Source organism: Aphelocoma coerulescens, chromosome 11 (assembly GCF_041296385.1).
Source record: "Aphelocoma coerulescens isolate FSJ_1873_10779 chromosome 11, UR_Acoe_1.0, whole genome shotgun sequence".
In the NCBI taxonomy this organism is placed as follows: Eukaryota; Metazoa; Chordata; class Aves; order Passeriformes; family Corvidae; genus Aphelocoma; species Aphelocoma coerulescens.
In genome coordinates this window covers 953,667-965,938 of record NC_091025.1, presented here as the reverse complement: position 1 = coordinate 965,938, position 12,272 = coordinate 953,667, and the positions used below count along the sequence as shown (strand labels likewise).

The following is a 12,272-nucleotide window of genomic DNA, read 5'->3' as shown; positions in this document are numbered from 1 at the left end:
GCCCGGCCCGGTCACGGCCCCGCTCGGCTGAGGGGCTGTGGGGGTGTGCGGCGCAGGAACAGCCCGGGGACAGCAAAGCTGTGCCCGGGGAGCGGCACTGGACACCGAGGGGTTCCTGTGGGGCCGGGGATGTCAGAGCGAGGGACAGAGAAATGGTGTGGAGTCAGGAAAAGAGGAAATGGGGAAAAGAGTCAGGGTTTGAAAGAAGAAGGATGGAGACAGCCCAGGCGGGACGGGGCTGGGCACGGCCTGGCACTGGAGGGGCACGGCCCCGATGGAATCCGTGTGATGTGGAGCTGGGGACATGAGGAGGAGGAGCATGCGATATCCTCAGGGAAGGTCGGGATGATCTGTGGGCCGGGATAATTGGAATGGGAGTAACTGTGTAACAGTGAGTGTGGTGAGTAGCCTCTCACAATGAGGGACAGGAGGTTGGGATGTGCCCGGGAGCCCCGGCTGTTGTTGGATGGAGCCAGAACAGTGGTTGGGCAGTGCCAAACGGGGATTTCCAAGCAGAGGTGGGCGCTGTATGAGACACAGCCAAGCCCTGGGGTGCCAGGCGGGTTTGCTGTGCTGGCACGGAGAGCAGAGACCCTGGGAGAAGGGATTTCACTGGGAATCTGCCATGGGATGGAGCTCGTTACAGTTTAAGGAGGATGTAGAGAGAGAGCAGAGAAGAGGTTCCTGCACAGGGAGAGGGGCTGGAGCTGCTTCCTCCCTTTTCCTGCTTCCCCTGATCGGGGAGGGGGAGGTTGGCAGTGCCCTGGTCCTGGCTGGGCAGTTCTTGGCTTAGGGGCTGGGCCATGACCTTGGCCCCTGTCCTCTCCAGCTCCTGGGAATGGTGGGGAGGAGGCTGGAGCAAGCCCACTGCTGACTCCGTGGTCCCAGACGCAGTGTCTCGTGCTCCTTCGTGATGTGTGACCTCATCCCTCTGCTCTGTGGTCTCTGATTTGGGCAGAGGCCCCAGCCACGTGTCCTGCCACCCTGCCTGATGGCACAGTGTGTCCTTCCTGTCTAGGGGGGTGACACGATGGTCTTGGAGGCCTTTCCCAACCTCAGTGATTCTTTGGATTTGGTACCATAGTGAGACCAGGGCTTCCCTTGAGGGATGTGGCCATTACCCCGTGCTGTGACCAGCTTCTGTCCAGCCCGTGCCCCTGCCATGTCCTTGCCATCTTGTTGGTGATGTGTGGGCTCACGAGTCAGCGTCCCAGAGGGCAAGGCTCTGGTGGCTGCTCCGTCGCCCATCAGCACTGACCTGTGGGTCAAGGGAGCTTCAGGTGCCCAGAGGGGTGTCTGGAGGTGGCACTGCCCAGCTCGGCCAGCGGCGGTGCCGTGCAGGGGTTGCTCTCCCAGGGTCGCAGCGTTGCCTGTGGTGCAGGGCTGGTTTATCAGGAGAGGGAGCCTGTGTTTCCCGGGGGTTGCCCAACCCTTTCCCCGTGTCCTTGCCGTGCCGGCCACTCGCAGCAGCGTCGGGCTGTGTTTGGGCTCCTTGGGCGCCGTGGGAGCGGTGCTGAGGTGTCTCCTCTCTCTGCTTCCAGCCGGGGGTGATGCCATGGCCGCTGCCAGCTCCAGCAGGGCCAGGGCCGGGCCGCCCTGCGAGAAGTCCCCGCTCTCCGTGAAAGGTGGGTCCTGCTGCCTCGCCGGGATTCCCCCTGCCAGGAACGTGTGTTGTGTGTGCTCTGCCTGCACCCCGGGCTGGGACACCTTCCCGGGGGCAGCAGGGGGCTGAGGATGGCCAGTGCTGCCCTGTGTGCCATGGGCTGGGCTCGGCCGCTTCCCCCGCCCGGCTGCCTTGGGGACGTGGCTCCGTGGCCCTGCCGGGGCCGCGCTGGTGCTCCCGTGGCCGCGAGATGGCTCCCGGCGCCCGGAGCCCCGTCCCCTCGGAGCCACGTCCCCAGCTCTGCCCCTCCGCAGGCACTGCTGGCCCGGGGCTGCCCCGCCCCACCTTGCCCCCGTGCCCTGGGGTCGGGAGGTGTCCGCGGGGACAGTGACAGTCCTGCCACCCTCGGAGGGGTGAAGCTGGGGATGGGCATGGTCAGGGCTTGGTGCCAGCCATCGCTGCCACCAGGACCATTGCTCCTCACTGCCCCTCTCCCAGAGCTCTGCTGTGAGTCATGGCACCCCGGGCTGGCAGGGATGGGGTGGGGGACCAGGGCAGGGGACAGGGTGTCTCGTGGCTGCCTGACCCTGTGCCTGTCCCTGCCCAGTCGTGTCTGTGAAGCCCAAGGCCCAGAGCCGCCCAGCACGGATGAACTGCTACGTGGAGGTGGCCGGCGATGGGCTGCCCAGCGAGACCAAGAAGACGGGGAAGCAGATGGGGGTCTCTGAGCTGCTGTGGAACGAGGTCCTCACCCTGTGAGTCCATGTGACCCCTGCTGTTTGGCTGGCCCTGTGTGCCCCTCTGGGGACACTTGAATGTCACAGAGCTTTGTCCCTTGCATGAGGACACTGCCAGAGACAGCCAGGCTGGGAGGGAAGTGGGAGGGGGGTCTCCCATTGCCCCATGTCCTTGCCCACCTTCCTCTGCTCCTTGTCTTTGGCACTGCCTGCTCCCCAAGCATGGAGCAGGCATGAGGCCACGGTGACAGCCCCCTTCCCTGGTCTCTGCAGGAATGTCACGGCTCAGAGCCACTTGGAACTGAAGGTGTGGATCTGCCACACGCTGAGGAACGAGCTGCTGGGCGCCGCCTCCGTCAGCCTCGGCAGCCTGCTCAAGGGCGGCGGCAAGTGTACGTACGGGGGGCCCGGGGCTGCACCCGCCTGCCCGGGGCACAGGGGACGGGACGGGGGTGGCCGCAGTGGCTCCAGCGCTCCCCGGCAGGGAACAAGGTGCCGTTGTGTGCCCTGGGCCGGGCGTGCCGGAAGCCGTACCTGCGTCAGCCCGGGCGCCACAGCCGGCTCGGAAACACAAACCCCGCTGCTATTTGCCGCCGTTTGCGGTTGCCAGAGCATGGCTTGTGACAGCAGCTCCCACATAAAGGCGGCCATTCAGGGCTGGGGCGGCGCGAGTGGCCGCGCAGGGCTGGAAAAGGCTGGCTCTGTCTCTTCCAAGCAAAGCTTGTGAGACACAGACCTGGTATTGAGCAGGGAGAGGGGCCTCCCGTGCCCCGAGGGATTCGGGGCTGGTTCAGACCCTCCCCAGTGCCGGGGGCTGGGGTGAGCTGCTTCCCCTGGTGCTGCCAGCTCTGAAACCGCATCAGTGTCCCTGCCGTGCTGCTGTGGCTCTGGGTGGGACCAGGTGCTGTGGCAGTGAGGGACACGTGGGACATGTGCTGCCACTGCTGTCATCTCGCAAGGCCTGTGGGGACTTGGACATGTGCCTCGGGCTGGCTCTTTTGGGGTGTAGCTGCCAGCCAGCCCCACAGCTGTGGGATCTGTGCCCCTGGGCACCCTCCCCTGCAGCTGTTATTTCCCAAGGTGTGCAGGGGCCCTGCCGGGCTCCCGGAGCTGCCGCGGTTCCCGCCCTACCTGTGCTTCCATGGGGGCACAATTGGCTCTTTCATTCCCAGCCATCCCGGGGGGCTGTGTGGAAAATGAATGGAAAAGGCAACTGGCTGTTCTAGCTTGTCTGTTAACATCCCTCAGAAAAAACGTGTCAGATTTTTCCTTGACACCGTGGGCTGGGAGGGAGGAGGGACTCTTAAAGCTGCAGAGCCTGCCCTGCCCTGCCGGGAAGGTGCTGCCTGTCTGCTCCTGTCTGCTTTCGTCTGCCCTCCTTGTCTGGGCTGACATCTGCTCCCTCCTCTTCCCTGCAGGCTCATGCTCAGCCTTCGTGCTTTGCTGCAGGTCTGAGTGGGCCAGAGACTGCTGGGGGTCCCATGGGAGCCTGGGAGATCGTTTCCTCAGGGGCTCCTCGCTTCCTGGGAAGCAGGAGTGTGTTTCCTCTGCCAGCCAGCCTGAGGAAGGGGCTGGGTCAGGCAAGGTCGTGCAAAAGGCATCTGGGATTTCAAGCCATTCTGGGTCAGACAATTAATGTGTGAAGGGCAGTGAAATGCATGTGCCCCCTGCCACTGGAGGGGCCTGGCCCTCCTCTCCCCATCCTGGGAAATGCTCAGCCAGAGTGAGCCTTCCCCAGGGCAGCTCCTGCCGGGCAGCAGCCCCTTTGTCTTCATTGGGTTTGTTATGATTTTGGTGAGGTTTTATGAAAGTTACTGGTTTGTGAGTGTAGCTGTGGCCTTGGGTTGATGTTCCTGTTGTTCCCCTCAGCGGGCAGGATGGTGTCCTCACTGCCGGTGACACCTGTGGCAGTGCGTGCCGGGCTCCCGCCTGCCAGGATGGTGCTGTCAGCCCTCCTGCCAGGTATGCCTTACTCCAGGGGGAAGAGTCTCAGCTCTGAGGCCTGGAGCATGGAAAAAGAGCTCAGTGATGAGGCCTGAGTTCCCGAGAAGGCTGTGAGAGCCTCTGGAGCTGACAGCCTGGCTGTCGCAGGAGTTCCTGCTCCGGCAGGTCCAGCCCAGCTTTCGGGCTCGCAGCGCTTCCCAGCGCCTTGGCAGAGCCTGCGGGGCCTCTCCGCTGGCAGGCAGCACCTCCCGCCTTCCCAGGGATTGGCCGGGGAGGTGGAGAGGTGGGTCAGCACCGGCTCAATCACCAACAGGAGCTGGAGCCTTCCAGGAGCTGAGCTGCTCCCAGGGCTCCCATGAAACAGCTCGTTTGCCATGGCACGGCCCCTGGCCCCGGCCCCTGGCCCCGGCCCCTGAGCTGCCGCCTCTGCAGAGGCACCTCTTTGTTCCCGGGCTCTGGGAGCTCCTTGCCGCTGGCCCCAGTTGGCCTCGCGTCCTGGGCTGTGTGGGAGCCCGTACTGGGCCTTGCTGGTCCCGCTGTGTGCTGAGTGGCACCACATGCCAGGGCTTTACAGATCCCACAGAGTCTCTGCTGCTGTGCCCCATGCAGAGTGGCTGGAACTTGGCCTCCTGGGATCCTTCAGGACAACAGCAGCAATTTCCAGCCTCTGGAAAACTGCAGCTCCACCCCATTGTGGCTGTGATGCCAAAGGAGCTGTGCTGTGCTGCATGTCCCAGCAGTTCCATGAGCTGGCTCTGCCATGGCCAGGATGTAATCCCACAAAACTGGCCATCCAGCCAGCAGGTCACTATGGGGATTGGAGAGTGCCCATCCCATGTCACCTTTTAGAGGAAAGAAACAGAAACCCGAGGCTCTCCTGGTTATCTCTGGAAGATAAATGGAGTGGGACGCAGTTGTCTCCAAGCCTCTGGTGGTTGAGGCTGGATCAGCAGCAAAGGCAAAGCTTCCCTGGGGAGACTTTAATGGGACACTAAAGATTATCCCTTCCCCTAAACTCTGGGTTCCTTCTTCATTTGGAGATGTCTATGGAAGGTTTAACTTTCCCCTTGCTTGTTCCTGGAGGGACTGTAGCCACAGCATAGAGTCATTCCTTCTGCTGTGGGAAGGCACCAAGGCTGAGCCAGTCTTCACCTGCTCAGCACCAGGGAGCTTTGATTCATCCCAGACAAAACCTGGGTGATCACGTGGAGCTGTTGGAATGGGAACTGGCCTTTGCATCCAGTGGGACTGGGCAAAGAGCTTGGCGCTAGCTTTGGGGAGCTGAGAGACTGGGAAGCACTTTTTGGCTGTCTGTCTGAAAATCTTCTGGTATGCAGGTGTGAAGATGGAGCCACCTCACACAGGGTCTTCCAGAGGAGCTGCTTGTCTCATGTGGCAGCTCCCTGGGGTCAGACACATGTGGTTCCTGGGGGTCCCGGTGCTGGGGCTCAGCCCGGGGCCATTATTGTGCCGGCTGCTCCCAGCCTCGTTTCGCAGAACCGTAAATCCGCTTAATGGGCTGGGTGGGAATTGCAGCTCACCTCTGCTAAATGGGAGCTCTGATGCTGCGTGCAGGGCACTGGAAGTAGCTGAACTGAGACCTTATTCAGGACCAAATCACCCCCCGACCCCCTCCCAAAATAATAATAATCCCTCTAACATTCTGGCAGCCGGCGGGACAGAGGCAGCCTTTGTGCTGGGCCCTTCGGGGGACCCGCCGTCGGTGCAGCAGCAATGTCCCTTTGTGCGTCCCGCACGCTGCTCGGGGACAGGGAGTGGAAGGTTCTGCGAGTGTTTATTTTCTTTAAAAAAGCTGGAGGGGGTGGAGGGGGGGAGAAGGAAGCCGGCTGGGAGGTTCATGTTCACATCCTCCACTTGGAGACACCTTGTCTTTGCACCTCGGCCGGGCGCCCGCACAATGAGGGCTTGTGCGGCCCCGGAGAGCGGTGCACATGGAGGGGGATGGAGGGACCCTGGAGAAAATGCAGATTCCTATGGCTTGGAGGAGCTGGGGGGAAAACAGGGTCTGGATTTGTTCTGGTTTTTGGCTGTGCTCAGTAGCATCTTCTGTCTCAGGCTCTTAAAACTGTCTGTGAGGTCAGTTTCCCATGGAAGCAAGTGGAGTGCAGCTCCATGAGGCAGAGGGGGAGACCAGGCTCAGCAGAATCCCGTGTTGGGTGATGGTGATCAGTGACAGAGCTGTGCCCCCGTGAGCTGTGTAGGAGACACCCATCTTCTTGGTGCTGGAGACTTCCCTCAGATCCTCGAGTGCCGCCTGTCCCACAGCCCTGTGTTCACCACAGACCCTGTGTCACTGGGTTTTGGGGTGCCTTGGAGAAGGAAGTGTCAAGTCCCAGTGCAGGACAGCCGGAGCTAGAGGTGGGACAAGGGCTCCATGGGGTGTGCTCCCATCCTCCTGCTGGCCTGAGCCACACCCCGTCCCCGCGTCGCACCGGGACAAAGCAGGTTGCTAAAAAATGGTGCCATTGTGTCATGAGCAATCCGTGTATAATAAAAATATTATTTGAGCAAATGAGTCAGGAAGTGTCTGGGCCAGTGTCCCAGGCTGGTGCAGCCAAATTTTTCTGGCCTTCTGTGATGGAGCCGGGTGTTTCAGTCTGGCTGGCACTGGCAGGCATTGCTGTGATGGGGTGGGTGCTGAGGGCTGTGCTGTGCCCCAGCTGCCCCCAGGGACCAGCAAAGCCTTGCTGAAGCTGCTGAAACCAGGCTGGCTCTCAAGGGGGGGAGTGGAGCTGGCATCTGTCTCCAGGAGCCGCCCAGCCTGTGGCACCCTCTCCAGAACCTTCTGTGAATGTGGTCCAGTGCTGCAACAGAGCGTTCCTGGTTGGGAACGGCCCTCTGTGCCAGTTTTGTTCAGTGGAATTGATGCACGGGGATGTTCATGGGGGGATGCTCACCATCATGCAGGACCCTTCTTGCTCCGTGTGTCATCTTAAAGGAGCCAAATCCTTTGGCTTTCCTGCCGGGATCTGCCCTACAGCCCCAGCTCCTGGATCTGTGAGTGATAGGGGTCTCGGTGTCACAGCCAGGGCCCCTGGGGCAGCTGCAGCCCCAGGAAAAGGGTGAAGGGATCCTGAGGGCTGGTGAAGAAGGATCTTCCTCAGGAGCGGGTGGTGGGACTGGCCAGGGGTCCTCTGGCAGCGCTGGCAGGTGTGTGTAGGTGATGTTCGCTGGTGATGTTCGCTGGGACAGGTGGCCCTGAGGGAGTGGGCACATTGTCCTTTGGGGACGGGGGAGGCCTGGAGGAGCCTGGGAGGCTGACGTGGGAGCTGGGGCAGTGGAGCCACCTCCACCGGGGCTGGTATCCCGGTGGTGACTGGGGGTCTCTTTCTCCATGTCCCGTCTGCCACAGTGGAGAACAGGCAGCTGACCCTGGACCTGCAGACGGAGAACAAAGGCAGCATTGTGTCGGGCGGAGAGCTGACGATTTTCCTGGACGGGCCGGCTGTTGCTCTGGGCAGCGTTCCCGACGGCAGTGCCGGCACGGAGGGTGAGTGCCCGGCCCCGCGCGCGGCCGCTCCGGACACCAGGCGTGGGGAGCGGAGCGGGGCGAGCGCGGCCCCGGCAGCCCCGGCACGGTGTCCCAGGGCCAGCACCCGCCTCCGCCCCCGCTGGGGCCCCAGCTCCGTGGGCTCCCGCGGGCGCGTGGCTGGAGCGGAACGGGAGCATCGACAGGCTCACAGCAGCCAGCCTGGGAGGAGCGGCCCTTCTCCAGGCCCTCCTCCAGCCTTCCATGCAGGTCAGCCCCTTCCCTCGCTGGCCGTGAGGGCTGGGGAAATGGTGGCTGCTGATCCACTCACAGAGAGCTCCCCACGGCAGAGCGTGCGTGGGGTCACGGGCTGATCTCTCGGGGCTGCCAGGGCAGCAAAGCTTGTACAGAGCAAGGGTTGGTGTATTGCTTTCCCTTGGCTCCTCTTTGTCGCTGGAAGACAAAACCTGTGATATCTGGGAGTTGTGGATGCAGCGCTCTCCCGGCACTGCCAGCTCTGCAGAGTCCTGTGTTCTGCTTGGAGCTACAGGGGGCTGGGAGGCCAAGCAGTGCCGGGCTGTGTGGTGTGAGGAGAGCACCCCAGTGTGAGGTGGGGGGTCCTTGCGTGCTGGGGGTCTGTCCTACAAGGGATGAGGCTGTTGTGCTTTTGGGGCTCCTTTCTGGAAAGTGGGAGGGATGGAAGGAGGGTAGATCTATAGGTGGTTCAGTCCTTTTCTTCACCCTTGTTCTTCCCCCATGCAGGGTCCCAGGTGCCTGGACGGGACCCCACCAGCACAGCTGTGGCCACGGAGGGCTGGCACCAACCTCCCAGTACCAACTGCTTTGGCAGCAGACCAAGGTGAGGGTCCCACGCCGTGTGTCCATTACTGAGGGGCTGCTGTGGCTGTGTCTGGACTGTCCTTGTGCTGTGCATCCTGCTCCAGATCTCCCAGTGAGCCCCTGTCACGCAGCACACGGGAGGTGTGGAGCAGGGGGGGCCTGTGCTGGGGGACAGCAGAGCTGGGAGTGCAGAGGGGTGACTGTACAGCTGGGCTGTGGCTGGCCTGAGCCTCTCCCAAAGTGTGGGTCTCTTAAGGAATATCAGGTCTGTGATGGCTCAGAGAGTTTCCACCAGATGCTCCACTGGCAGCTGAAAGAATGGTCTCTCTAGGAGTGGGGCAAGCTGTGACCAGACAAACCAGCAAAGTGGGGTCCCTTCAAATGGGGATCACAGGAACCCCAGCTCTTCCCTCGAGCACAGCTCTGACCAGGCTGGGAAGCACAATGTCCCTCCAGGCAATGGCCACAGGGAGATGCTTCCAAAGGTCCAGGCAGAGCAGGAGGAGCAGAGCTGCAGGGAAAAGCAGCTGCTTCCAAAGGAAGTGAGATGCTTGGGCAGCAGGCCATCCTGCACCTGGCTCCATGCCCTGCCCTGCCTCCTTGCTGGGCTGGAGTGGCTCAGTGCTGCTCCTTTTGGAGCTGTGGTTATTGAGAGACGTGTCACACTGTCAACAGGGAGTTGAATTTAACACCTATTTATATTTCCAGAGCATGGCAGTGGCCCAGCAGCCTGTACAGATGTTCTGGGTAGGAGTGTGGCTGTGGAGAGGGCGCCTGCAGCCTGCCCGTGGGAGGTTCTGCGTGGCCCAGGCTCAGGAGCGCTCTCAGCTACAAGCTCCACACCTTGAGCTCTTCTGCTCCTTCTTCATCTGCTGGGCACACACCAGAGTTGATGTTTTTGGCTCAAAAAGTGACCCTGTCTTTCCATGTTGTGTGTTCATCTCCCATCCGAGGAGGGAGAGGGATGGAAATTGGGAGCAGGTTGTGAACACAGTTCATGCCCCTTTGTGGTGGCTGCTCCTGTTGATTCTTGCTGTCCAGGTGTTAAAGCTTCCCCAGGGGTGGGAAGTGCTCGGTGACCTGACTGAGCTGGGCTTGGCAGGCACTTAGCAGCTCTCAGGAGGTGCTAGAAAACCTGCAAAGAAAATTCTAGTTTGGGAGGCTGAGCCCGGGCACTGCTCATGGCCCATTCCCTGCTGGTTTCCCATTGACTGTGAGGAGTTTCTGCTTCAGGTGTCACCTTGAGTGTGGTGAGGTCTGGCCAGGACTTGTGCAGGGCACCTTTAGACACGTGCCAGGTGTGCCTGCGATCAGTCAAATCCCATGGCTGCCCCGGTATGGGAAACTTCAAGCTAGTTCTCAATCCGTGCTGCGCTTACCTGAATTTGGGGTTGTTCTGAGCATACCTGCTCAGTTTGATGTGGTGCTGCTCCGTGGGGCAGAGCACTGCTCTGTGTACCCACAGTGGAGGCAGCTGCCTGCTCCAGAGTGGATTGTGGGTCCCTTGCACTTGGGAATGTTGTTTGATGGGTTGCTGTGTTTATACACAGAGCCGTGTTTATTTTCTTGGGCTTGGTGATGGATGCTGGCAAAGTCACTCGGCGGTAGGATGGGAAGAAAAGGGTCATTCTTTGCTCCTCAGCTATTTCTACACTGTCCCTGCAAGGGAAATTGCTTGGTCAGGGCTTCTCTTTCTTCTCCTGAACAAATGTCATCTTGGGATTTGCTGCTAATCTTGGTGATTGGGTGTGAAATTCCACAGCCCTCTGTGCAGGGAGAGAAGGAGCTCTGGCTGAGAGCTGGGGCCATGGGTGCCACAACCCCTGTTTGTTGAGGCCCTGGCACAGAGCTGTGGCTACCCCATCCCTGGATAGAGCTTGGAGCAACCTGGCATAGTGGAAGATGTCCCTGCCCGTGGCAGGGGGTGGAACGGGATGAGCTTTCAGGTCTCTATGCACCCAAGTTATTCCATGATTCTCCCATTTGGGCGCTGGGGGATGTGGCTGCCTCCTTCCACCTTGGCAGGGACAGGGGGAATTTCTCAGCTCTGTGTTTTGGGAGCTGTGTGCTCACTGCCCGCATGGCACTGGGGCTCTCCCAGTTGTTTCCCAGAGGTCGTGCACTGCTCCCCACAGCCAGCGCTGGCTCTCAGACCGAGACATGCTGCCACCTCTGCTGTATCTCACGAGGGAGCTTCTGGCCGTCTCAGCTGCAGGAACTGGCCATTCCTGGGTTTCCTAGCCGGGGTCCGTGTTGGCCACTCTGGCGAGGGGACCCTGCCTTGGCAGAAGGGGGAGAGGAAATGTTGATGTCACCTGGCTGATGCACTTTGCTCTTTGGCATCATCTGCCTCAGCCCAGGAGGGGCAATGGGGCAGCCACCCAAGGTCCCCAAGTCGATGGGGGACAGCAGGGTCTTGCCCCCGGCGTGGGAGAGGGGCTGTCCTCTGCACACCCTGCTCCACCCCACCCCACTGTTTGTTCCCATCCGTGCTCTGCCTGGTTTTTTCCCTGCTCCTATTTTAAGTGCACACTCCCATCCCGCCACGCTCTGTGGCCTTGCTGGGTTTGTTTCCAGTTTCTATTAAAAGACAATGCCCAGATGGGAGCACTCGTAGGAGGGCTGGGCTGGGCGGCGGGCTGGCTAATTCAGGCTGGTAACCCTGTGCTGCCGGCTGGCAGCCTGGAAACATCCTGTTTTGGTTTCTAAAAACTCTCTGGGCACTTCTGAGCTCATCTGTGCTGAGGAGGGCAGGGGCCAGATCCATCCCATGCCTGAGAGGCTGCTCCCAGTGGGACAGCCTGCTGCCACCTGCGTGCTCCCCTCTGGCCAGGGCTCCGGGGGCTGCCTCTGGCCTCACCATGGGGGGAATTGTGGGGAGAGGTCCCAGCCAGGTTTTGGAAGGTGGGTAGTACCAGTATGCCCTGCTGAGCCACATCAGTGAGGGACCACCTTCACCTCCTGATGGGGGAAGAGGAGCCTCTTCTGTACCCACAGTTGCTCCATGTTCCTGGGTGCTGGTGGCCAAAGCAAACCCCAGCACGGAGCCATGTCGGGGGGGCAGCCGGGGTTTCAGTGTGAGTTCACTGTGTGAGGAGCCCCTGGCTGGGGCTGCCCTCCTGGGGGCACACTGAAGTGGCCACAGCAGCTCCTGCTCTGCCCGTGGCTCTCATCTAATCTATTTTCAACAACTGTCTCCTGCTTTCCCATGTCTCCTCCCAATCCCAGTCCTGCGGTGAGCCGCTCCCCAAGGAGAGCAGCTTTGGAGCGAGTGGGAGGGTTCCAGTTGCTGGAGCTGCTGTGAGTGGCATGACTGATCTGTGCCCTGTCGCTGCCAAGCTGCTTTCCCCTCCCAGTTCCAGCCCTGAGACTTGGGGACAGTTTGTGGGTTTTTCCCTTTTAAGGTAGATTTTGGCTGGGAGAAACTGATGTCCTTGTCCCTGCAGTCTTTACCCTCTGTGGTTGCTGCCTGGGCTCTGCCTCTGCTCCCCAGGCCCCCCAGATTTGGGATAGCAGCATCTCCCCTCCTGCCCTGTCCCCCTCCTCACTCACAGGAATGAATTCTTAAGGTGTAATCCAGCTTTTTCAGGAATGCCTCTGTGCTGCCTTGGGGGCCCTGGATCCAAAGGGGAGAGAGAGTTTTCTGGGGGGAGCTGCA

General features: G+C 60.9%; 1 protein-coding gene across 1 annotated transcript in view; it reads left to right on the top strand.

The window, feature by feature from the left end:
• Positions 1 to 12,272, top strand: part of WWP2 (WW domain containing E3 ubiquitin protein ligase 2) — a 33,114-nt gene that overhangs the window by 545 nt on the left and 20,297 nt on the right. The window contains exons 2-6 of the mRNA XM_069027319.1: positions 1,542 to 1,625; positions 2,211 to 2,358; positions 2,614 to 2,732; positions 7,658 to 7,795; positions 8,537 to 8,633. Of these exons, the coding sequence (XP_068883420.1) occupies positions 1,556 to 1,625; positions 2,211 to 2,358; positions 2,614 to 2,732; positions 7,658 to 7,795; positions 8,537 to 8,633 (572 nt within the window). The 5' untranslated portion in view covers positions 1,542 to 1,555. The remainder of the gene's footprint in view (positions 1 to 1,541; positions 1,626 to 2,210; positions 2,359 to 2,613; positions 2,733 to 7,657; positions 7,796 to 8,536; positions 8,634 to 12,272) is intronic.